The sequence below is a fragment of the Apis mellifera genome, linkage group LG9 (assembly GCF_003254395.2).
Source record: "Apis mellifera strain DH4 linkage group LG9, Amel_HAv3.1, whole genome shotgun sequence".
Lineage (NCBI taxonomy): Eukaryota > Metazoa > Arthropoda > Insecta > Hymenoptera > Apidae > Apis > Apis mellifera.
The window spans coordinates 7,753,310-7,776,659 of record NC_037646.1 but is presented as its reverse complement, the minus strand read 5'-3'; the positions used below and the strand labels follow the sequence as shown (position 1 = coordinate 7,776,659).

Below are 23,350 nucleotides of genomic sequence, written 5' to 3'. Positions count from 1 at the left end.
TTTTTATCATTTTTTTTAAGGGATTTAATCTAACTATATATAATTCAAAATATATTATTTTTAATTATTATTAATTTATTAAATAATAATTTCAACTTTGTATAGAATTTTTATAAAACGTACACAATAAAATTTTTCTATGCTTTTCAAAATAGTATTTGTAATCTAAATTATTAAATATATAATTAGCAAATAGTTAAAAAATAATCTTTATATTTTATTCTAAAATAAAAAATGAAAATCTTAATTATACTACAATTTACTTAAAGTATGTAAATGAATAAATGTTGTTGAAGAAATATTGTTTGCGCATTTACATTTATATTCTAGAAAGTCCTCACATCCATATGGTATTATCACATTAATTTTTTAATTTATAATTATGAAAGTATACATTCACATTTTAATATGAAGTTGCAATAGTATATTATCATATATGAAGGAACAATGATAATTTACAAAATTTTTTACATAATTATTGTAATAATTTTTTTTAATTAATAAGGATCTGCAGCAATAAAAGAAATATGATTCGGTAAAATCGATTAATGCATATGTTCTCATTGTTTTATTATATATATTAATTATTCATTTTTAATAAAGAGTTTTTATAAATATATTTTTTTAAATTTTATATTAAAAATTTGCTCATCAAATTATTCCATAAATAACAAAGGTCATATATGTATATCATTATGTATATATATATAAAAGACCAATGTATAAATTAGTATTTCTTAAATTTTAATTTTATATTTTTTTTCTTTAAATTAAATTATTACATTTAATAAAATATATTTATTAATAACATTCATTGTCTGCAGATCTCTTTTTTTAAGAAAAGAATTTTCTATTTACTTCATCATACTATCATTTATAAATCTATTATCTTCTAAAGAAAGAATTTCTGCTGTGTACTTTCCAACAATCATGAAGTTGTAAAGAAAAGTCTATTTTATAATTATATATATATATTATCATCTTCAATATATTTTAAGAATTACTATTTATTAATCGTTTTACTTTGTTTATAATTCATTTATAATTTGCTTTCAGTTTAAAAAGTAAAACAATGCTTTTATTTTACTTTAACAAGTTAAGCATCAAAAATTATCCAGTTTATTAATTATTACAGGTAATAATAAAGAATAATTAAATATTTGCTGTATATATACTTAAATAAAGCAATAGTCATTTGATTTTGCTGCACTGAATCTATTGAAATATGAATCGATACACTAGTAGATATACAAATATTTTTTAATAATTGAATTAAATTAATAAATAATTGTTCAAAACATAATTTTGTTCCTATATTCCAATAAAGTGTTTAGAAATATATTAAAAATAATTTTTCAGCTTGTATTAATTGGTCAAGATACTTAATAATAGAAGATTTTTATAAAACAAAAAAAATAATTATTTTCATATATGAAAATTTTATGCAGATGCATCGCTGTTATTTTGTAACACCTGTATAATCTGAAACGACACTTAACGATTTTGTTATAGTAACAAAAATTTTTTTTGTAAAAATGTAATACTATATGAATTTACATATTTGTAATTGGCATTTGCACTGTTTAAGATCACATTCCCCTTCGCGGAGCGCTCGGAACCAATAACTGTAAAGCGGTCATCGCATCCGGAAACAGCGAATGATAATTTACAACTGGCACGTAAGCAGCTGTAATTACTCGACCAGCAAACCATCTACCATGTAATGAGTTGACAGCTGCAACTGCTGTTCCTATTGACGGACACTTAACATAAACATTACCCTGAGGGGAGGCTTGGTCCACATACACATGTAACACACCACCGTGTTTATTACATTCTTCGATAACATCATCACGAATTTCTTTTGCCCAATTTGGATTCGTTTCACTGAAATAAAAATTTATTTTGTTAAAATTTAATATTTTCACAACTATTAAGCATTATTTAAGTATTTAATAAAATGTTATGTTATCATTTCTTAACATACATATAACAATATGTATGAAATCTTTTTAAGATAACATAATTTATTTAGCATATTCATTCCCTCCAGTAGAATGAAAATAATTACTACTGGGTCTACAGATATGCCCCTATCTTTTAATACTTAGAACACTAAGCAGCTAATTAGAAGAAACAAAATTAGAACACTAATTTCTCTTAATTGAATATTTTATATTAACTTTTTTATAAATTTCTTTTTATGTTTTAAAATTTTTTATAATTATTAATATAAAAGTATATTTAATAAAATTACTAAATATTAATTTATACTTTTATATTAAAAATTTTATACATTCAGAATGATTTAAATTTAAAAACAACTTATCAACAAATCTGTGAATCTAGTAACCCCACTTAGAATTCTAAGTTAAATTGTTTATTTCTAATTAATTCCTAATTAACTTAAATCTAATTAAATTAATTTTAATTAAATTAATACTAAGTTAAAAAAATATTATGTTATCATTTTTGAATATACATATAATATGATATATATATATGATATTTTGTTTTTAGATAACATAGTTTATTTAGCATATTCAATCCCCTCAATGGAAAGAGAAGTAATTACCACTGGGCCTATAAATATGCTCTGATCGTTCAATCCTTAGAATATCAAACTTGCATTCCCACAATTAAATATTTTATTTTTTTTTTTGTAAAATTTAAATGTTAAATTTTATAAAAATGAGACTCTAAAATCTTCACTTGGAAATCTAAGGATTAAAAAAATGTTATTATTTTTAACATATATAACAATATATATGAAACTTTTTTATAATTTATTCCATCTCATGGAAATAAAATTAACTAACATTAGATTTAGAGATATATCTCTAAAATCTCTACTTATATCTATTTATCTTAACAAAATGATAGCTTACTTCTGGGGATCGAACATATTCGATAACATAAAACATTGTGTTGCTATAGGAGGAGCAACCTGTGGAGGTGGTTGTGGCGTTGACATAACTGGAGCCATATTCAATGCATTTGCAGCTGCAGGAGGAATTTCAAGTCCTGTTCCTTCTGCTAACTTAAACATTAGCTGTAACCTAAACATTTTTAAACATTGATTATATATAACTTGATTAATTTTTATAAAAAAAAAATTAATTTTATTATACCTTCCAGTAGCACCAAGTTCGATACCACTTCGATCTAATTCGTCTGTATCCAGAAGAGATGGACCTTGTATTAAATCTGTACGTTCTGTAACATTACCAACTTTCATAGGTCTTCCAGCAAGTTCAAAACCATTTAATTGTTCCAAAGCTTTCTTTGCATCATCAGCATTTCTGAACTATAATAAAAATAAATATATTTTAATAAATACATGAATATTTTGAATTTAATAATAGTATATATACATATATATATGTACAGTTAAGAATCCATAGCCTTTGCTCCGTCCAGTTTCGGGATCCATAATTAACTGAATATTGTCAATTTTTCCAAATGGCTCAAAAATACCACGAAGCATATCTTCTGTGATATTAAAATGAAGAGATCCAACATATAATCTCATGGGTCCGGTTTGTCCTTTTGGCATTAGATTTGGCATGGAATTACCCATACGATTTTTCTCGGCTTGAGTGTGTTGTACTACTATAGGAACACCAAGAAGCTTTTGACCTGATAAACCAAGTGCCTATGAAAAAAGAAAATTTAATAATTAATAATAAATTTAATATTAAATATAAATTATGTGTCAACTTACCAATGTAACACTTTCAGGATCTTTGAATTCCACATATGCTATACCTTTAAATCTTCTTGTCTTATTACATGTTATAAGTCGGACATCTTGAACTTTCCCAACACTGGAAAAGAATTCTTCCAAATCTCGAGCACGTATGCGCTGACTTAGTTGCATACAGAAAACAGTTCGGGCATCTCGTTCTTCTGGTGTTAACTCATCATTTCTGCTAAAATAAATATAAAATATAAAAATTAAAAATATATTAACATTTTTAAAATTTACTTATTATATTATATAAAATTATTTATAGAATGATACTCTTGTAATTGTTGTGTATACAGATTAATGTTTAGATTATGTTTATTGACATCTTTATGTTATTTTTGAAATTGTATAACTATATATATATAACTATATATAACTATATTGTTTTTTGTTGATTTTACTTTTTTTCAAGAATTGATATTTATAATATGACTTGTAACTATCATCAAATAAATGAATATAAATTTTTGAATTGTTTTTATATTTTGCAAATATGAATATGAAGTGATATGATATATCTTAATCTTGAATCTGTATCTGAATTTGAATTTATTCAAAAAGAAAAATGTAAGACCTTCTGCCTGTCTTATTCTTGGATCCTTTTGCACCCATTATGTCAAGAGAAGAGGAACAGAGATCCAATATACAAAAGTATTGACTCTGTAAATTTTCTTGAGATTTGAAGTTGAAGTTGAAAGTTTTAGCAGATGTTTTAGCAGACTTCTAGGTTTAGTCTGATAAATTATTAACAATATTCGTTTCATTAAGCCCAAGATTTATGACACGGCCTTCGCTATTGAGCCCTGAAATTGATTTATGACTCAGAATTACATGCATTGTTGGCTAATTAAAATTACCCATTTGACCCTTAATGAATAAAAATTAAAAAAAAATAGATTTTCTAAAAAATAGCAATGTTGATCGTGTCATAAATTTGCCTTGGCATAATATACAATTCTTAATAGAAATTTTTATATTAAAATTTTCTACTTTAGAATGAATTATTCTTATATCATTTTATATATTCAATAAAATCATTCGGACTTACATGCCAAGGGGACTGACACCTTTTCCAAATGGTAATCTTGCTCTAGGAAGTGTAATTGGTGTGAGAGATCGTTTTCTTCTTCTATCTCGATCTCGATCTCTATCCCGACGATCCCTATCTCTGTCACTATTATCTCTGTCTCTATCGCGGTCTCTCCGATCTCTTGATCTTGATCTACGTCGACGATCACGATCGCGATCACGATCTCTATCCCTATCACGATCTCTTTCTCTGTCTCTATCTCGATCGCGATCGCGACGATCTTTCTCTCGACGATCTCGTGATCGAGAACGGGAACGAGAACGATGCTTGCTCTTCCTATAAAGAAAAAAATAAATAAATTAAAATTTTTTTTAATAAAATTTATATAAATAATTTATAATTTATAATATATGCGTGTATGCTTATTTGAATATATAATAAATGAATTTTGATTATTTTAAGTTTACTTTGTATAATATAATATTTTAAGTCGTAGAATTTAACTTACTAATCCGAACCCTTAGTAATAAGAAAATTTATTCAAAATTTTTATCAATTTATATATCAGTTATATAATTTGATAAATAAATAATGAAGAAACAAAGAAATATATACAGTTAATATTAATAATTATTTATTAAATAATATAATTAAGGTACGCATTTAATAAAAATAAATTAAACAACATATAAGAATAATTAACATTGTTACATTTAATAATATAATATTAAATAATATATTTAATAAATATTATTTCATATTTTAATAACCTTTCTTATTTTGTTTATTATTGTGTTTTTCTTGATTACATTTTCAATTTTTAACAGAATCTGTATTACAGATATTCTTCCTAAACACTTACCATCTTCAGGTCTAACCTTTGGAATTATGAAAATAACCAGCATTTACACTAATTGTATGGGGTCTATAACAAAGAGAATATAACTTCAAACAGCTATATGTACGTACCAAATGACAATAGTTTGAAATATTCATAGACAATTGAATATATATTTCAATCTATAAGGCTAAAGGTTCAGACAAAGTAGTTCATTTATAAAAATTTAAAATTTTTATATTGTAAATCATTCTACATAAGAGAATTGAATCAGAATTTAATTTTAAAATATTATAAAAAATTATATTTTTGTAACTAGAAATATTTTTTATTTAAAACAATTCTTAACAAAAGTTTAATTTATTTAAAACAAAAACTTAAAAAAATCCAATCCACTTTTTTTATTAATTTTTTTTATAATTTTTAAAAAAATTTTTTTTCTTTAAATTTTTCTTATTTTTTAGAAAGAGTATTATTTAAAATATATACTGATAGTATTGTGTACAAAAAAAAATCAACAATAATATATAGAAAAAATAAAATAAAATAATCAAAACTTAATTTATTTTTTTTTATATTTATCATTTTCATTTAAATTACAATATTCTCTGAATAACTAATCTTTTAAAATTCATTTGTTTATTATTTCTTAATCATAAATAATATAAAAGTTTTTATATTTTAGATATTAAAAAAAAAATCAAACTAATATATAAAAATTTAATAGAAATAATAAGAAATATTCAGAATTAACATATATGAGCAATTAACAATAAATCAAAGCAAAATTTAGCACACTAAATTATCATTTTATTAAATTAATTTTATAAATGGTGAATAATATTTGTACTGATTTATAAAAAAAAGAAGAAAATAAAATTAATTTTAGAATCAACCAAAAATATTTTTTTATGTAGAAATTACTATTACATTTTTGAATCATATAATGATCTATTGGATATAATATTCGTAAACACAAATCATTTCTATTAATTATAATACTTAAAATATATTTACCCAGATGATTTACGGCTAGACCCATTTTCCTTGGATGATTTGTCTTTGGTTGAGGAGTCCTGCTCCTACGAACAGCAAACAGTTGAATGCCATGCCAGCCAGCCGATGTGGCAGGGACGCGCGAACAAGGGGACAAAAAGCAAATCATAGAACGTTAGTAAATTTTATAAAGATAAACTGTGTACATATTGTACAATTTAAATTTTAACAGTAGTTTCAAAATAAAATATATCAATAATGAATTGTTCTGTCTTCTGTTAATTTAAAAAAATTTTTTAATTTTGTAACCATGTAGATAACTCTCCATTGAACACTGTTATCGAAGATCTATTTGCTGCTGGACGATGGTGCACTCTCGTGCTCTTTCTCTTTTTCCAGGTTGATTATATTGGTCTGAGGGGGCTGAGATGAGGACACAGAGAAGAGAGAAGAGAGAAGAGAAAAAGAGAGAGATAAAGAGAGAGAAAGAGAGAGAGAGAGAAAGAGAGAAAGAAAGAGAAACAGAGAGAGACAGAGACGGGGCGAGCATAGTGTTGCGACGCCTCGCATACACCTGGCTCAAACTTACCAATCGTTTTATCGGGTTTTAGGAAAGCATTGCAATCTTGGGTTGAGCATGCCTTGGTCTTTAAACTACCAATGGCCAACCACACATCCTTTTTCTTCTGTAAAAGAGAGCCCTCATCAAAGACAGTACGTTTTTAATGTAACACGAGATGTGAACCCTAATTGCTAACCTATAGCCCCTGAATGTATAATTGATTTGAATTATCTCATAATAGGAATAAAACGATCAACGATCATTTGCAGCTTCCAGTAGATATATCACAAGATGATTTAGCTGTATAGAGAAAATGTTTCACATAATTAAAAGCGAACATACACATGGTATATGGCATTAATACAATGAAATGATGATAATGGTGTTACATGTATATGTTACTGATGTTCTTTCAATATATTATTAATAAAACCGATCCCCTAAATTTGTCAATCTCCCATAATTTTAACCATAATTTTAAAACATTTTCTCATTTGAATCATATAATTTATTCCTGCTTGCCAATTTACCATGCATTTTGTTTATGAAATATTAATAATGTACTTTCAAATTTAAAATAAAATACATTATGTTGACGAAAAATGATAAGCATTGCAAAAAATAACATTCTATATATTACCATTCTTAATTTATAATAATATAGTTAAAAATAAAAGTCCATTTTGTGAATAAAAAAAGTAAACTTTAATAATTTTAATTTTATATGTAATATATTTAATATTTCTTAATATATATTTTACATACTAAAAAATATATTTAAATATTCAATTTTAATTTACCAAATAAATTATATCTGATTATATATCCCTATTTGTAAAAAATGTGGAACTTTTAATAGAAATTATATTTCATTTCTTATGTTATGTACATATATTGCAGTTTAAAATACTACAAATACTTATATTAATTAAAATATAATGTTTCATTACCTATTATCAATTATTCATAATTAATTATATTAATATATAATTCTATAAAAAAGGAGAATCAATATATAATTACAAGAAAGATGTATTAATAAATTTCCTATGAATTGAAAGAAAAAAGATAATGTGGGAGTGCTAGAGATTTTGAAATCCGACAAATACCTTTATTGTTCCACCTAACAATGCAAAAAAGTATAGTAGAAATCAATAGGAATTATGCCCTTCTATCGCAAAAGATATTATAGACAATGATTCTATTGATTCTACAAAAGGTATTCGATACTTATACAAACCAGTTAATTCATTTTTCCACACATAATAAAAATTAATAGAATAGCATGGCACATGGCAGAACAGCACCTAATAGATCCATCTTTCATATTTATTTTCTTCTTTTCTTTTTATATAAATTAATAAAGAATATTCGTTTTGCATATCTTTTGTCTCTTTATAATTGTGATATGGTGGCAATAGCAATTCTATCTACGTCGTAAATAATAAACGTTACGATTTTGAAAAAGAAATTAAAAAAAAATCAGAAATAAATAAAGAAAAAAGAATTAAGTAAAAATGATGTTAGTGATGGCTTTTCTTAATACCTCGTATTTCAAGTGCATTCTAGGAACTCGCTGCCGAACATCCTACGAGCGCGAGGGTACATGTTACGTACCATCTATAAGTACAGAAAACGGAGGTATTGATCAATAGTCGGTATGAGACAAGGACGTACTTTGTTCTACATGTATATACGGAAAGGAAAGGACGATTCATTTTTCTCGATCGCAATACAAAAGAATATATCTAAAACGGTACGCACCGTATTGGATTCTTGTGCGTCGAGATTGGGTAAACTTTATAGGACAAAAAAAAAATCAGGATCTCGAAGGAGCAAACCGAAACACACAAAATAAGAGAAAAAAAAAAATTAAGCCTTACCCCCTTCTTATATGGCGCCTCCAGCATTGCCTCGACATCCAAATCCTCCGCCATTGCGCGAGTCGGAGAGCTTTCTGAAATACCACGCATTAGCACTCGATAATCCAAAATACGGTGGACGAAATGAAAACTCTATGAAGATATTATATAACGTACAGACTAACGAACGCTCGTATACAATTTAAATGTTTCTCAATTACTAAAAACGCAAGATCGATAACAAACGTTACTGAACAAGAACGCAATTATATGCGATGATGACGAAAAGAAAATGGAAGACCGGATATGAATACTTGAATCAAATATCATCCTTATTTAGTAGATTTATTTTCTATCCGGTTTTCAAATTCTCATCTATAATTTTCAAAAATATCCCAAGGTTTTTTATTAATATTTTATTAATTTTTATTAATAATTTATATAAATTAATATTATTAATTTAATAATTATTAACTATTGTAAATATTTTTAAATAATATTATTTCTTAAGAAAAACATTATGAATATTATTATAAATAAATAAAATTTAACAATATCTTTTATATTATAAATGGATATTATTTGTAATATAATTTGTAAAAATTTTCATAAAATATTTATTTTAATTAATTATGATATAATATATACATAAATATACAAATACATAAAATTCATAAAGTTTACTTATAATATTTAAATTTTTTTTTTATATAATTAATAATAATTTAACATTTTTTGTTCTAATAAAAGATTTCATAAAAAAATCATACAATTAAATTTTGAGCGAACTCTGTCGGAGAAACAAAGAAATATATTCTTTACTATTACAAATCTTCTCAAAATCAGATTTAACTATGCTTAGACATACATGTATGACGTAACAGTTTGGCGCAGTTTGCCTAGTGGCCATTTTGTTTTCAATCGCACGGCTGACTAAGGTATTTTATATAAAGATATTTCGTGTAATTATAAGCTATTTAGGTAACTGTAATATAGTCAATGTCATATTTAAGAAAGTTTTTATAGAAACTTTACTTATATTTTTATAGAAACTAATTTATATAATAATTGAAGATCGTATTTAATTATGGATAAAGGTTTTCTATCAAATTCTATGTCCTTTATCTTTTTATGCTTTTTTGTTTTCTTTTTATTGCTTATGTCGGTGAAAATTTTTAAATATTTTAAAATCATGAATAAAAAAAATAATGAAGCTAATTTTACTAATTTTTTTCATTACAATATCAAAATAAAAAATACATGTTACATTTAATTGTGAATCAATGTTATTAAATTTTTTGAAATTTTCGATTTATCTTTGAAAATATATTCTATATTAATTTTTAACATATCAAATGTTAATTCATATATCTTCCAGAATTTTAATATAGGCATTATTACAGATTTAAATTATCATACAATGCAACTGATTTAAATTCTAATCTCATAAATAAGAATATTATAATAATATAAACATCATTATAACAAAATATAAAAATTTTAGAATTATATAACAATATAAAATTATTTTATAAAAAAAATAGGTTACTTATTAGAAATTAGTATTTATAATAAAATATTAAAATATATTTAAATAAGAATACAATCAAAGCTACATTTTCTCATAATATATTTTATAATATAATAAATGATTAGATAAAGTTTAATTCAATAATTCAAATATAACTGAAGATAAAATCTTAATAGCTTTGATTGAATTTTATTTATGTTAATGGCAATTAAAATACATTTTGTTCTCTCGCTATAAGTCTGCTTGTCTCTTGCAAACGCGTACATTAAATACCAATCAGATAAAGGCTTGGTAAGAAGAAATGGACAGTGTACTTATAGAAGGCAGTTTCTATCCTTATAGGTGTCCATCTATCCATTCAGCCTGGCGAGAGAGGCACACAAGCGCAACAATGGATTCAAAGCGGCATGAACGCAGTTCCAAGTCCAATACAGATTCACCACCAGCTCCACCTTCGCCTCCTATGTATAGTGCAAGTTATACAACATATGATGGGTACAAAAATAGAATGTCATCACGTCGTTCACCTTCACCTTCGGACTATAGAAGCAGTAGAACATCCCGAAATGATTCGCCACAGGACAGGCGTAGAAGAAGACGCAGTACTTCAAAATCTCCACCGAGTAGATCACACAGACGATCTCGTTCTCCTGATAGAGACAAAGATCGAGATAGAGATAGAGATCGATCACGAAAATATTCTAGGAGAGATAGATCAAGATCTAGATCAAGAGGAAGATCACGTTCTAGAGATAGGAGACGTAGTCGTAGTCGTAATAGAAGTAAAGATAGACATAGAGGCAGAGAAAGCCGTAGATATCATAGAGCACCATCATATGAATCGGATATTGCTGAAGATAATACAGAAACAACTATATCTCATCCAGTTGTTCCTCCACAATCTAATGCTTTTAAAAATGATGGTAGCTTTATGGAAATGTTTAAAAAAATGCAGGAACAAATGCAACCTGCACAAAAACCAATGACTTCTGTTTTGGAAGAGAAGACTGTTATTCCTCCACCTTTAATGGTAGGAAAGAGGCGAGGAGGCAGAATTTTAAAAACTGGAATGGTTGCTAAGCCAAAGACTGAACAAACTGTTGAACAACCTAAGGATGCCTGGTCACTCTATATGGCTGAAGTGAAAAAATACAGAGAAGTTTGTTGTCAGGAAGAAGACAACACAAGACCATTGGTTAAATAGCTGATTTTAGTTCTATTTCCTATTTTGTTACTTTGTTTTATCTACAATGAATGTGCTTTCAAAAGATGCTGTGTTTTTTTAATTAAATTATGGTTGCATTTAAATATAGAAGAACAGCTATCAACCAAGTTTAAATAAGACATCTATTTGTACTAAAATTATTTAAGTTTAAGAAAGCTTTGAAGTACATCTATTCATTATTTAACACAAGAAAAATCTTTGTAAAAACATACAAGCAAAATTTTTTCTTTTTTTCAATTATTAGATAGAATGTACAGTATATATTAATGAGAAATTATATATATAGTATCAAATTATTAAATATTTCAACTTAAAGAATATTATTAATATAATATGGATTAAGTGAAAAAGTAATTAATGTTTGTGATAGTGTATTAAGTGATGCAAGAGACAAAAGGACTAGAGCGAGAGACAAACATGTAAAGAGTTTGCCTTGTGGGAAAAAGGGAGGGTGACTGTTTGTAGCGCTTTCAATAAATATAATAGATTAAATAACTTGTAACTTGTTAAGCAGCATCAATATGGTTAAATATACAGAACTTGGAAATGCGACATCAATAACTCCCTCCATCGAATTGAAACCAAACACAGCACCATATGATCCAAGATTTCCAAATCAAAACCAGACAAGGTAAACAAAGAATAAATTGATATTATTCCAATATTTATAAACATTCAATATCATATTATTTATTTCTGTTTATTTTAAATGCAGATATTGTTATACTAGTTTTTTGGATTTTCATCGTTGCAAAAAACGACATAGTGAAGATTATGAAGCATGTCAATATTTCAAAAAAGTATATAATGCAATGTGCCCAAATGCTTGGATAGAAAAATGGAATGAACAGATTGAAAACGGAGTGTTTCCAGGAAATATATAATACAAGAGGCATCAAATTATAACTGCCTCTATAGTGATATTGTTTACATAATAACAGGATTTTACAATTTTAAAGTATCAAATAATTCCTGTTTGTAAAATAATATTTAATAAATTGATCATAGTTTAATTCTTATTTAGTTTTATTAATTAATATTTTTTTTATTTTACTGCAATTGTTAAATACAAATAGAAATTTAAATATTATATTTTATTATTAAATTTTGTAAAAATGTAAATTAATATTTCTAATCCCTATCCTCAACATAGAAAATAAATATATAATGTGAAGATCTATATAATTTTAGAAACCATAAATTTTAGAATAATGAAATAGGAACTTTTATTACGGTACATTATCCTTTAACGGTATATTTTGTTTACGGTGATTAGAAGAATAAAAATTTTAAAATTTCAATAGATGTAATGTCTTTCTTCTTTTTCTATTTCACCTTTTAAATAAAAGATGATAAAATTAGATATAATTTTTTCGTATACAAGGCACGTTTATGAAGTAGGAAAAAACAAATGAAATGTAAATGTGTATATAAAAATATTATTAACATTATTATTTTTAAAATTTTAATATTGTTAAAAATATTATAAAATTTGTATATAAAGCAATTTTTTTTCAAGAGATTTTAAAAGTAGTAGTCATGATTCATGGTATCATTATTTGATGTTATATGTAATATTGCAATTATATGAATTGGATCACGACTATGCTTTTAAAACCTCTAATAAGAGAATGATTCTGTAAAAAAAGATTCATATATAATATAGATAAAATATAAAATTTGTCGTTAACTAACACATTAATTAAATTTCGTATATATATATTTTATTATTTATAAAAAAAAGATATAAATATCATACTTTAGAAAATACTTTTATATTTCTACTAATATTTTATTAATTTCTACTAATAAATATGTGAATAAAATATATCGATCACGAAAGAATCTACATGAATTTTAAAATAAATATTAATGAAATTGCTATGTATTGCTAATTTTAATAAAAGGCCATAAATAATATTCTAAATAAGTTCAAACAAATTTTTTTAAAAAGATTTTAATCTAAAATTTAAAAAATTTTTATAAATTCAATTTATATTAAAAAATACCGCTATTTAATATTGTATTATTTGTTTCATTATTTATAAAATCAAAAACAAAACCTCGTCTATACTATTACATACATATTATTTATAATTTATGTTATTTACATTTTTTTTCATGAAGTAGTTTAAATAGATCTTTTCCCTTTTCTTCTTTTTCATTTTTTATAAAGGATAATAAAATCAGATATAATTCTTTTGTATATAATGTAGGTAAAGTTCATTTACAAAATAGGAAATCGGAATAGTAAGTGAAACGCAAATGTGTATAGAAATATTAAAAATTTTATTAACATTATCATTTTTAAAAATTTAATATTATTAATATAAAAAAATTCATATACAAAATAATTGCAAGAAGCATTATTCGAAAGCAATAATTATAAATATTATTTGATATCAATTTGATATCACTATGTATAATATTATATGAATTGGATCTTGATTATTGTTTTTAAAGCCTTTTCTAATAAAAGAATGATCCTGTAAAATTTAGAATTTTTATTTCTCATTAACTGAACACATTAATTAAATTAATTTTTTGTAGATATATTTTATTATTTATAAAAATATAAAAATATATATATATATAAAGATATAAATATTACATTCTAGAAAATACTTTTATATTTTTATTAAAATAAAATAAAAAATGAATATATATAAAATAAAATAATTAAATAAATATGTGATAAAATACATCGATCATGTAAGAATTTATATGAAATATTAATAGTATAAATGAGTTGAATTGCTGTAATTTTAATAAAAAATTGTAAATAATATTCTAAACAGTATATATTAGTATACAAGTTTAAAGAAATTTTTTTAACAAAAGATTTTAATTTAAAATTTAAGAGATTTTTATAAATTCAGATATTTATATTAAAAGAAATATTATATTAAAAGATACCGCTACTTAATGTATTATTTGTTTCGTTGTTCATAAAATCGCAAATAAAACTTCGTCTGTGAAGGCTATATACATATATACGTTATTATAATTTATATTATTTATTACCTGTGGTAGAAATTGTTTAAATAAGTCTTTCCTTTCCTTTCTCTTTTGTTCCTATAATAATTTAAAAATTTCAATAGATTTAATGGTTTTCTTCTTTTTTATCTTTTATAAAGGGTAATAAAATCAGGTATAATTCTTTTGTATACAAATAAGTTCATTTACAAAATAGGAAAACGGAATAGTAAGTGAAACGCAAATGTGCGTAGAAATATTAAGAATTTTATTAACATTATTATTTTTAAAAAAGTTTAACATTTTATTATATAATATATATATTTATTATATATAATTTATATTATTATAATATTATTTATTATAATTATAATATATATATAATATTATATAATAAATAATATTATAATATTATTATAATTATAATATTATTTATTATATAATATTTTATTATTATAATATAAAAAAATTCATATATAAAATAATTATCTCGCAAGAAGCATTATTCGAAAGCAATAATCATGATTTGGATCATATTTAATGTTATTATGTGAATTGGATCCCGACTATTGTTTTTAAAGCCAGTAATAAAAAGAATGATTCTGTAAAATATAGAATTTTTATTTTTTATTAACTAAAAATATTAATTAAATTTCATAGATATTAAAAAAAGATACAAATATCTTTAGAAAATACTTTTATATTTTTATTAAAATAAATAAGCATGTGATAAAATATATTCATCACGGAAGAATCTACATGAATTATAAAATAAATATAAATATAAATGAATTGATCTGCTAAACATAATTTTAATAAAAGATTATAAATAATATTTTACAATATTATAATAATATATATAATAATATATTAAATAATAAATAAACTTTTTAAATAAAAAACTTTTTTTTTAAAAATTTAAAATTTAAGAGACTTTTATATAATTTTATAAATTCAGATATTTATAATAATAAATGCCGCTAATATTGTATCATTAATTTTATTGATTATACAATTAATTAAACAAAATCTCATATAAAGTTATTTATACATTACTACAATTTATTTTATTTAGTACATATTGTTTATTACCTGAATTAGAAATTATTTAAATATATAAATAAGATTTTTCCTTTCTTTTCTTTTTTCTTTTCTTCTCCTTTCTTTTTCTTTTCCATCTCTTCTTTTCATCCCTTTGATAGTACAATACAAATGAACACCCGTTATTCTCCCTACTTTCATTTCTAAGCTCTCATTTCTCTTCTCAATACTAATACTTTCTTCCACTCTTTCAATCATGCATGTGGCAAATTCAAAAGAGATTTGAAGAATAGAAGAGTGGGGGAGCAATGTTGCACATGCGAAAGGCGATGATTCGCTCGACTTAGTCACGTGGTATAACATTACTTCCCCACTCTCTTACTTTTCTACAGATATTTATTAACCGACGAACTTTGTCCACGCTAGAGTAGAGTAATAACAACTCTGCTTGCAACTCCACTAGTCTGTTTCAGGAAAATTTTTTTCCTGAAAACGGTTGAAGTTGTGAACGTTTAGTGGTTTATTAGTTTAGTAGTGGTTAGAATCGCCATTTCAATCGTCACGAGTGTTTTTTACAAGTTGTTGATTTGGATTTTTGATCTTCAAGAATCAATAGTGTAAAAGGTATTACAACTTTAAGAAAAATACAATTATAGTTTTCATTATAATATATCTTAATTTTCTTATAATTTTATTCTTTAATTTTACATAATTTATATAATTCTAAAAATCAAATAAAAATATATTTTGCATGTGCGTTATTTGTAGAATGGAATTCCAACAAAATTATACAAAAGTTCATTCAAAACATAACAATGGAAATAATTTTAAAAATTATAGACCTGGTAAAAAAGAACATTATTCAAATTTTATTTCAACTAATTCCAATCAAAAGTTTGTAATACAAGTTAATACTGAAAAAATCGGGAAGTTAATTGGAAAAAGTGGTAATAATATAAGAGAGTTGCAAGATAAGTCAAAAACTAAGATTCATGTAAGTATTAATTAAATATTATAAATTTTGTTTTTCTATTTTTATAATGAAAATATTTAATTATATTTTAGAATAATAAGACAATATTTAAATAAAAAATATTTTGTTATAACATATAATTTTTCATATAGTTTTTCGTATTTTGTATTTTGAATAATAGAAATTATATTTATTAAATTATTTATTTCAATATAACATAGTAATAGATATTTGATATTACTATGTATTATTATACATTAAAATAAAAAATAATGATATTTTTATCTTTTAAATTATTTTGAAATCTATATATTAAAATATATTTGTAATAATAAATTATGAAAAATCAATTTAATTTATTATATATAAAACAAATAATTATATCATAGGTTGACAGATCTACTGGTAGTAGTACTACTTCAGTTACAATCATTGGGACCAAAGAAGCACAAAAACAGGCTAAAATATTAATTGAAGAAAGTTTAAAAGATGTTCCTATAGAACAAAAAGAAATAAAACCTATATTTCCTATAGAGCAAAAACAAGAAGATGAACCCAACATTGACTTTCGCAACTTTGACTGGAAAGCAGCTAGCAAGGAATGTGTAAGTTAATTAAAAAATAATAAAAAAAATAAAATATATAAAATAAATTTATATATGTATTATTTATAAATTTTTTTGTTGATTAGGATGAATATCAAAAAGAAAAATGGTCAAAATTTGCACCAATTATTAAAAACTTTTATAAGGAACATCCAACAGTTACAGCTATGACGAAAGAACAGGTAGCTCACATTAGAAAAACAAATAATAATATAGAAGTTAAACATGTATTTGAAGAACAAGGAAATAATGTAGATCTCTTAAAAATACCTAATCCCATTGAAACATTTGAGCAAGCTTTCGAGGTAAATTTATCTATTGATCTAAATTATTAATTTATATATCTGAATGAATATTTATAAAAAAAATTATATTAAATAAATTATATTAATAAATATTACAGATATATCCTGAAATACTCGATGAAATTAGAAAACAAAAATTTGTTAAACCAAGTCCAATTCAATCACAGGCATGGCCAATTCTCCTTAGTGGTAGAGATCTTATTGGAATAGCACAAACTGGCACAGGTATATTAATAAATGATATAATATTGCCTAATTTGTAAAGAATAAATTATTTTATTATTTATAAAAGAATATTAAGAATAATGTATTTACAGGAAAAACTTTGGCATTTTTACTTCCTGCATTAATTCATATCGAAGGTCAACAAATACCTAGAGTCGAAAGAAAAGGACCAAATGTCCTTATTATGGCACCAACTAGAGAACTAGCATTACAAATTGAAAAAGAAGTAAATAAATATTCCTATCATGGTATAAAAGCGTAAGTAAAATTATAATATATTTTCATTTTAAAATTATATATCTATAAATATATTTTATTAATTTTATATATTATTGATATATTATTAATATATTATTAAAGGGTTTGTTTATATGGAGGTGGAAGTCGCAAAAAACAAGTAAATGTAGTGACCGAAGGTGTAGAAATTGTTATAGCAACACCTGGAAGATTAAATGATCTTGTAGAGGCAAAAATCTTAAATATTAGCTCAATTACATATTTGGTATTAGACGAAGCAGATCGTATGCTCGACATGGGATTTGAACCGCAAATCAGAAAAACTTTATTAGACATTAGACCTGATAGACAAACAGTAATGACAAGGTACACAAAATTTTGTATTAAAACAAAATTAAAAAAATATTATTTATATATTATAATATCATAAGCAATATGTATGTAATAATATCAAATAATATATTTACATTTTAGTGCAACATGGCCTCAAGGTGTTAGACGCTTAGCTCAATCATATATGAAAAATCCAATTCAAGTATTTGTAGGATCTCTTGATTTAGCTACAGTGCATACTGTTATGCAAAAAGTTTATATTGTTGACGAAGAAGAGAAAACTGATATGGTACATAATTTCATTGTCAAATGAAAAATACCTTGAATGTTTTAAAACATAAAATTGTGAATAATTGTTTTCTTGTTTTAACAGATGTACGAGTTTTTTCGTAAAATGTCTCCGAATGATAAAGTTATCATATTTTTTGGAAAAAAAACTAAAGTTGATGATGTAGCAAGTGACTTAGCTTTACAAAGTGTTAATTGTCAAAGCATACACGGGGGAAGAGAACAGTCAGATCGTGAACAAGCATTAGAAGACTTAAAAACCGGTGAAGTACAAATTTTATTAGCCACAGATGTTGCCAGTAGAGGCATTGATATAGAGGACATTACGTATGTTTAATTTATATATTTTAGAATTTTAATCAAACTTAAATTAACATAAATTCTAATCAAATAAATTTATTTTAGACATGTGTTAAATTATGACTTTCCGAGAGATATAGAAGAATACGTTCATCGAGTTGGTCGCACTGGTCGTGCAGGACGCAGTGGGGAAAGTATTACCTTCATGACCAGGAAAGATTGGACACACGCAAAGGATCTAATTAATATTTTAGAAGAAGCAAACCAAGTATATTCTACTATATTTATATACTTATATTGATTCAACTTTTATATATCTATATATTTATATATATATATATATATATATATTTTTATTTATACAGGAAGTACCTGAAGAGTTATATCAAATGGCCGAGCGTCATAAAGCATGGAAAGGAAAACGAGCGAATGATAAACACTTTGAACGAGTAGATAAATATGATTATAATCGTTCGTCAAGAAACAGAAGATGGTAGTTCCTATTTGTTATTTATAAGTATGTTTCTGACAATTCTTAAATTAATCATTATTATAAAAACTATTTTTCATATAATTATATACAAATCGAATCTTTTCCTCAAAAGTATTAATCCTTAATATTATAATATTATTATTATAATATTATAGTATAATATCGAAAAAAAATATTTGCCTTTGATAACACTATAATATTATAATGATCTCATTCGATAAAGAATTATTCTGTACCATAAATAAAATTAGTATTTTTTCCTTTTTATATTTTATTTTTTATAGTAAATGTATTCAATTAGAATTCATTAATTATTTTCTAAGTAATTTTTAAGTAATTTTATAAGAAATGTTATCGTTAATTGTTTATATTTTGGATATAAACTGAATAAAAATATAACTTATATAAAAACTGTGTGATATTATTTATTTTCTTTTTTTACAAATATTCGATGTAATAAAATATTTAAAAAAGAAATACGTATAAAATAAAAATACATAAAGTATTAAAATTAATAAACTAATTTTTTTTATTTATATTTATATTTGTACTATAAAAATAAATTATGTATTTAAATAAAATATTTGAATTTACATAATAATAAAATATTAAAATAAATAAAAATAGTAATATTATATTACTATATAATATAACTATAGTATTTAAAGTTTTATTTAGAAATAAATAAATAAAATAAAATTTTAATAAATTTTCAAATAAATATAGTAAAAAATTTTAAATTATTTAAATAACGTAAACCAAGTAAACAATAAAAAAAAATATTCTCTGTAAATATAAAATATATTGATAATAATTTGCACAATATATATATTTTTTGTACACAAATTATTATAAATTTAGCTATTGTACTATTATTATAAATTTTGAACTTTTTTATTAATATCAAATTTTAACTATATACTTTGAAATTTCGTGTTTTGGTATATTTTTCAGCAAATATTTTTCCACTTGGAGTTGGAATTGAAAATGCTATATCATCTATAGACATAACATAACCGAAATAAAAATTAGCTCTGAAATAATTAAAAAAATTACTAATTATTAATATTTTAATATATAATTATAGAAACAATTTCTAAATTATTTTTAAGTAATATAGATATTTACCTTAATATATCAACCAATTTAGTAGCTATACCTTGTTTACGATAACTTAAATCCGTCCATACAACATTTATACCACATTTAGCAGGACTACTTTCTGCCGTGCAACAATCTAATTCTAATAATTCAGGTATCATACGATATGCAGTTGTTATATGTTCTGCGACTAGCACTCCTATGATGACTTTATCTCTTATATATAAATAAACCTAAATAATTAATTGTATTAAAATTTTATTGAAAATAAAATTTCTAATAAAATTGCATTATCTTATATTTTTTGCTATTACTTTTTTTTGTTCATAATCTGATAATTTTGTGTCACCTAATCCTAAATCTCTGTCTACATATACTAAAACTTCATTCACTTTCTTCCAATATAATTTTGAGTCACCTGGTTCTATTAAGATTATTCGACTCGATGTAAGAGGATCTTCTATAACTACACGTTCCGTTTTCCAACCCTAAATTTTTAAGATAAAATGTCCAAAATATTATTTAAATAAGCTATGTATATATAATTTATGCATACCGGAAATTTTAAACTTTTTTTATTATTATGACAGTTTAAATGAGCATTTTCATCTTCTGGATCTCCTATTTGATATACAATACCACATTCTATACATTGTGTTGCTCCAAAATTTTTTTGTCCAACATCCAGCTGATATTGATTATCACAACCATTTAATTTCATAGATAATTGCCAATTTGTGTTTTCTTTTCCATTATTTAATTTTTTATTAATTTCACTAAAATTTATACAATTATAAGAAGTAATTTAGAAATTAATTAAATATTTTAAATATTTTGCTTACTTAAACTCTTTATTAGCAGAATATCCTTTATTAAATAATGGATAATACTTTTGTTCTGTATTTTCATTATTATCTAAAGGAATATTCTTCAGAACTGTTGGTATACTAATATCTTTGATACTTGTAGTTACTGTCATATTACTTAGTTCACTTGTTGGTGACATTGTGACATTATTTAATACTGATTTTAATGGTGAAACATGTTCAAGTCTTTCATTAGTTAATACTTCCATAGTATCATAATCATCATCAGCCCAATCATTTTCTAAAATTTTTAATATATTAGCTACTTTATCTTTTTCTATTGTAGTTTCTAATTCTGGTTCATCTACTGATAAATCAGTTGCATCAAAAGAAATGTCCACAAGTTTTTGCCGTTTATGAGATTGATTTTCATTCTTTTGATTTAATACCATTTTACCATTTGATTCAATTTTTAATTTTACATTATTACTTATAGTTACTATAGCTGAAGAACTTTTCTTTGACGATTTTTTAATTTTGAAAAAGCGTTTATTAAGATCAATTTCTGGTGATGTATTAGTTACTATCTCTGATTCTGGTATTTTAATTTTTTGTGATAAATTTTTTTGTATATTGTTTGATATATCATTAATCATCTCTATGTTATTATTATATTTTGTACTAGTTGAATTTGTTTTTGGTTTTGGTTTTTTGATACCATGTGATACACCAGCATTGATACCTCCTATGGAATGTCTTTTAATATATTTCCTATGATAAGGCACACGTCTTATATGATATTCTTGACGTTTTTCTTTTGGTATTTCAGGACTGATCTTATAAATTTTTGTCTCAGAATAATTATAAAAATTTTTAGTACTCAATGTTACATTTTTTAATTTTGATTCATAATTTTTATCTTGAAATAAAGCTGTTCTAACTTTTGATATCAAATGATTTGTATCAGTTTTTAATAATTTTGTAGGTGTATTTTCTAATTTATCCAAAGCACATCTTTTTGACATTTTTTTCTTCTTTTCAGGTGAAAGTTGTTTTTGATTCTATTGATTAAAAAAGACAAAAATTTATCAAAATCATTAAAATGAAAAAAAATTTTCTAATTTTATTTTAATTTATTATTATTTAAATTATTAAATGAATAAAATCGTTTTGATTTTAGAATTAAAGATATTATAATTATAACGAAAAAAAACTATAAAAGAACATATTTTCAAATTCATATTATATTTAAAACAATATAACATCAATATATTTTTTATATTTATTATTAATAAAAACGAATGAAATATATTTTGAAGAATATAATGAACAAATAAAATAACCTAAAGAAATATAAAGAATCATTCGATATTAAAAATAATAGATATAAAAATATTTCTTTCTATTTATATTTTTTTTTTTTTGATTTTTCAGTAATTAATTAAATATTTGTTACCATTAGATTTCTTTATTTTTCTATAATAACTATAAATAATAATAATATTTATTATAAAACAATATAACACACTCATATAACAAGTGACAATTCAAAACCGCTAAAGTCTTTCTGATTCTTTACTTTACTTAGCTTTCGCGCTTTTTTACTTTTACCTGAAACTATATATGTAAGTGATTGGAAACACTATGTAAAAAATGAAAGATGAAAAAAAGTGAAAGATCAAGATGAATATAAAATCCATTTTATATATATATATAAATATACATATATTTAAAAACATTAAAATATATATTTTATAAATTTAAAAAATTTTTAAATTTTTGGTATAGATATAAAAAAAATTAAAAATAAATAAATCAATATAAAAATAATTATTTTACAAAATATTTTAATATTACAAAATATGTAGATAT

The 23,350-nt window shown here is 23.3% G+C and overlaps 5 protein-coding genes across 9 annotated transcripts; 3 read left to right on the top strand and 2 right to left on the bottom strand.

Annotated features, from left to right (window-relative positions):
* Positions 1 to 1,198: 1,198 nt before the first annotated feature.
* On the bottom strand, positions 1,199 to 9,359 carry LOC552289 (RNA-binding protein 39). 5 transcript variants are annotated; one of them, XM_624665.6, is made up of 10 exons: positions 9,217 to 9,332; positions 9,061 to 9,134; positions 8,724 to 8,797; positions 6,637 to 6,701; positions 4,800 to 5,117; positions 3,725 to 3,932; positions 3,389 to 3,655; positions 3,132 to 3,307; positions 2,889 to 3,059; positions 1,507 to 1,887 (listed from the first exon to the last, which is right to left on the bottom strand). In XM_624665.6, exons 3-10 carry the CDS (start codon positions 8,739 to 8,741, stop codon positions 1,590 to 1,592), a joined length of 1,521 nt encoding a protein of 506 aa, XP_624668.3. In that variant the 5' UTR covers positions 8,742 to 8,797; positions 9,061 to 9,134; positions 9,217 to 9,332; the 3' UTR covers positions 1,507 to 1,589. The 5 variants fall into 5 exon arrangements, with proteins under 5 accessions (XP_006561777.1, XP_624668.3, XP_006561779.1 ...); XM_006561716.3 differs by lacking the exon at positions 8,724 to 8,797 and having other exon boundaries at positions 9,217 to 9,359; XM_006561717.3 differs by having other exon boundaries at positions 9,061 to 9,335.
* Positions 9,360 to 9,931: 572 nt separating this feature from the next.
* LOC725372 (uncharacterized) lies at positions 9,932 to 11,774 on the top strand. Its single transcript, NM_001172406.1, has 2 exons — positions 9,932 to 9,977; positions 10,913 to 11,774. The coding sequence occupies exon 2, from the start codon at positions 10,962 to 10,964 to the stop codon at positions 11,772 to 11,774; it is 813 nt and encodes a 270-aa protein (NP_001165877.1). The 5' UTR covers positions 9,932 to 9,977; positions 10,913 to 10,961.
* Positions 9,932 to 13,677, top strand: Cox6b1 (cytochrome c oxidase subunit VIb polypeptide 1). Its single transcript, NM_001172403.1, has 3 exons — positions 9,932 to 9,977; positions 12,310 to 12,426; positions 12,511 to 13,677. The coding sequence occupies exons 2-3, from the start codon at positions 12,317 to 12,319 to the stop codon at positions 12,677 to 12,679; spliced, it is 279 nt and encodes a 92-aa protein (NP_001165874.1). The 5' UTR covers positions 9,932 to 9,977; positions 12,310 to 12,316; the 3' UTR covers positions 12,680 to 13,677.
* Positions 13,678 to 15,935: 2,258 nt separating this feature from the next.
* LOC411450 (probable ATP-dependent RNA helicase DDX43) lies at positions 15,936 to 19,640 on the top strand. The gene is made up of 11 exons (XM_394925.7): positions 15,936 to 16,436; positions 16,581 to 16,806; positions 17,175 to 17,390; positions 17,477 to 17,695; positions 17,794 to 17,920; positions 18,013 to 18,178; positions 18,281 to 18,523; positions 18,632 to 18,779; positions 18,864 to 19,105; positions 19,184 to 19,346; positions 19,444 to 19,640. Exons 2-11 carry the CDS (start codon positions 16,582 to 16,584, stop codon positions 19,573 to 19,575), a joined length of 1,881 nt encoding a protein of 626 aa, XP_394925.4. The 5' UTR covers positions 15,936 to 16,436; position 16,581; the 3' UTR covers positions 19,576 to 19,640.
* Positions 19,641 to 20,358: 718 nt separating this feature from the next.
* LOC552245 (N-acetyltransferase ESCO1) lies at positions 20,359 to 22,561 on the bottom strand. Its single transcript, XM_026442872.1, has 5 exons — positions 21,515 to 22,561; positions 21,229 to 21,448; positions 20,987 to 21,160; positions 20,700 to 20,905; positions 20,359 to 20,605 (listed from the first exon to the last, which is right to left on the bottom strand). Exons 1-5 carry the CDS (start codon positions 22,501 to 22,503, stop codon positions 20,482 to 20,484), a joined length of 1,713 nt encoding a protein of 570 aa, XP_026298657.1. The 5' UTR covers positions 22,504 to 22,561; the 3' UTR covers positions 20,359 to 20,481.
* Between the last annotated feature and the right edge of the window lie 789 nt (positions 22,562 to 23,350).

Bases quoted from the DNA above. Each gene is read 5' to 3' on its own strand.
- Cox6b1 (NM_001172403.1), top strand. From the start codon at position 12,317: ATGGTTAAATATACAGAACTTGGAAATGCGACATCAATAACTCCCTCC. The intron at 12,427-12,510 runs GTAAACAAAGAA...TTTTAAATGCAG, and splicing joins CCAAATCAAAACCAGACAAG to ATATTGTTATACTAGTTTTT.
- LOC725372 (NM_001172406.1), top strand. From the start codon at position 10,962: ATGGATTCAAAGCGGCATGAACGCAGTTCCAAGTCCAATACAGATTCA.
- LOC552245 (XM_026442872.1), bottom strand. From the start codon at position 22,503: ATGTCAAAAAGATGTGCTTTGGATAAATTAGAAAATACACCTACAAAA. The intron at 21,161-21,228 runs GTATGCATAAAT...TTAAAAATTTAG, and splicing joins AAAAAAGTTTAAAATTTCCG to GGTTGGAAAACGGAACGTGT. The intron at 20,906-20,986 runs GTAATAGCAAAA...TTAATTATTTAG, and splicing joins CAGATTATGAACAAAAAAAA to GTTTATTTATATATAAGAGA.
- LOC552289 (XM_006561714.3), bottom strand. From the start codon at position 9,150: ATGCGTGGTATTTCAGAAAGCTCTCCGACTCGCGCAATGGCGGAGGAT. The intron at 6,702-9,060 runs GTAAGGCTTAAT...TGCTGTTCGTAG, and splicing joins AGGCGCCATATAAGAAGGGG to GAGCAGGACTCCTCAACCAA. The intron at 3,060-3,131 runs GTATAATAAAAT...AAAAATGTTTAG, and splicing joins GAACTTGGTGCTACTGGAAG to GTTACAGCTAATGTTTAAGT.
- LOC411450 (XM_394925.7), top strand. From the start codon at position 16,582: ATGGAATTCCAACAAAATTATACAAAAGTTCATTCAAAACATAACAAT. The intron at 17,696-17,793 runs GTAAATTTATCT...TAAATATTACAG, and splicing joins CATTTGAGCAAGCTTTCGAG to ATATATCCTGAAATACTCGA. The intron at 17,921-18,012 runs GTATATTAATAA...ATGTATTTACAG, and splicing joins AATAGCACAAACTGGCACAG to GAAAAACTTTGGCATTTTTA.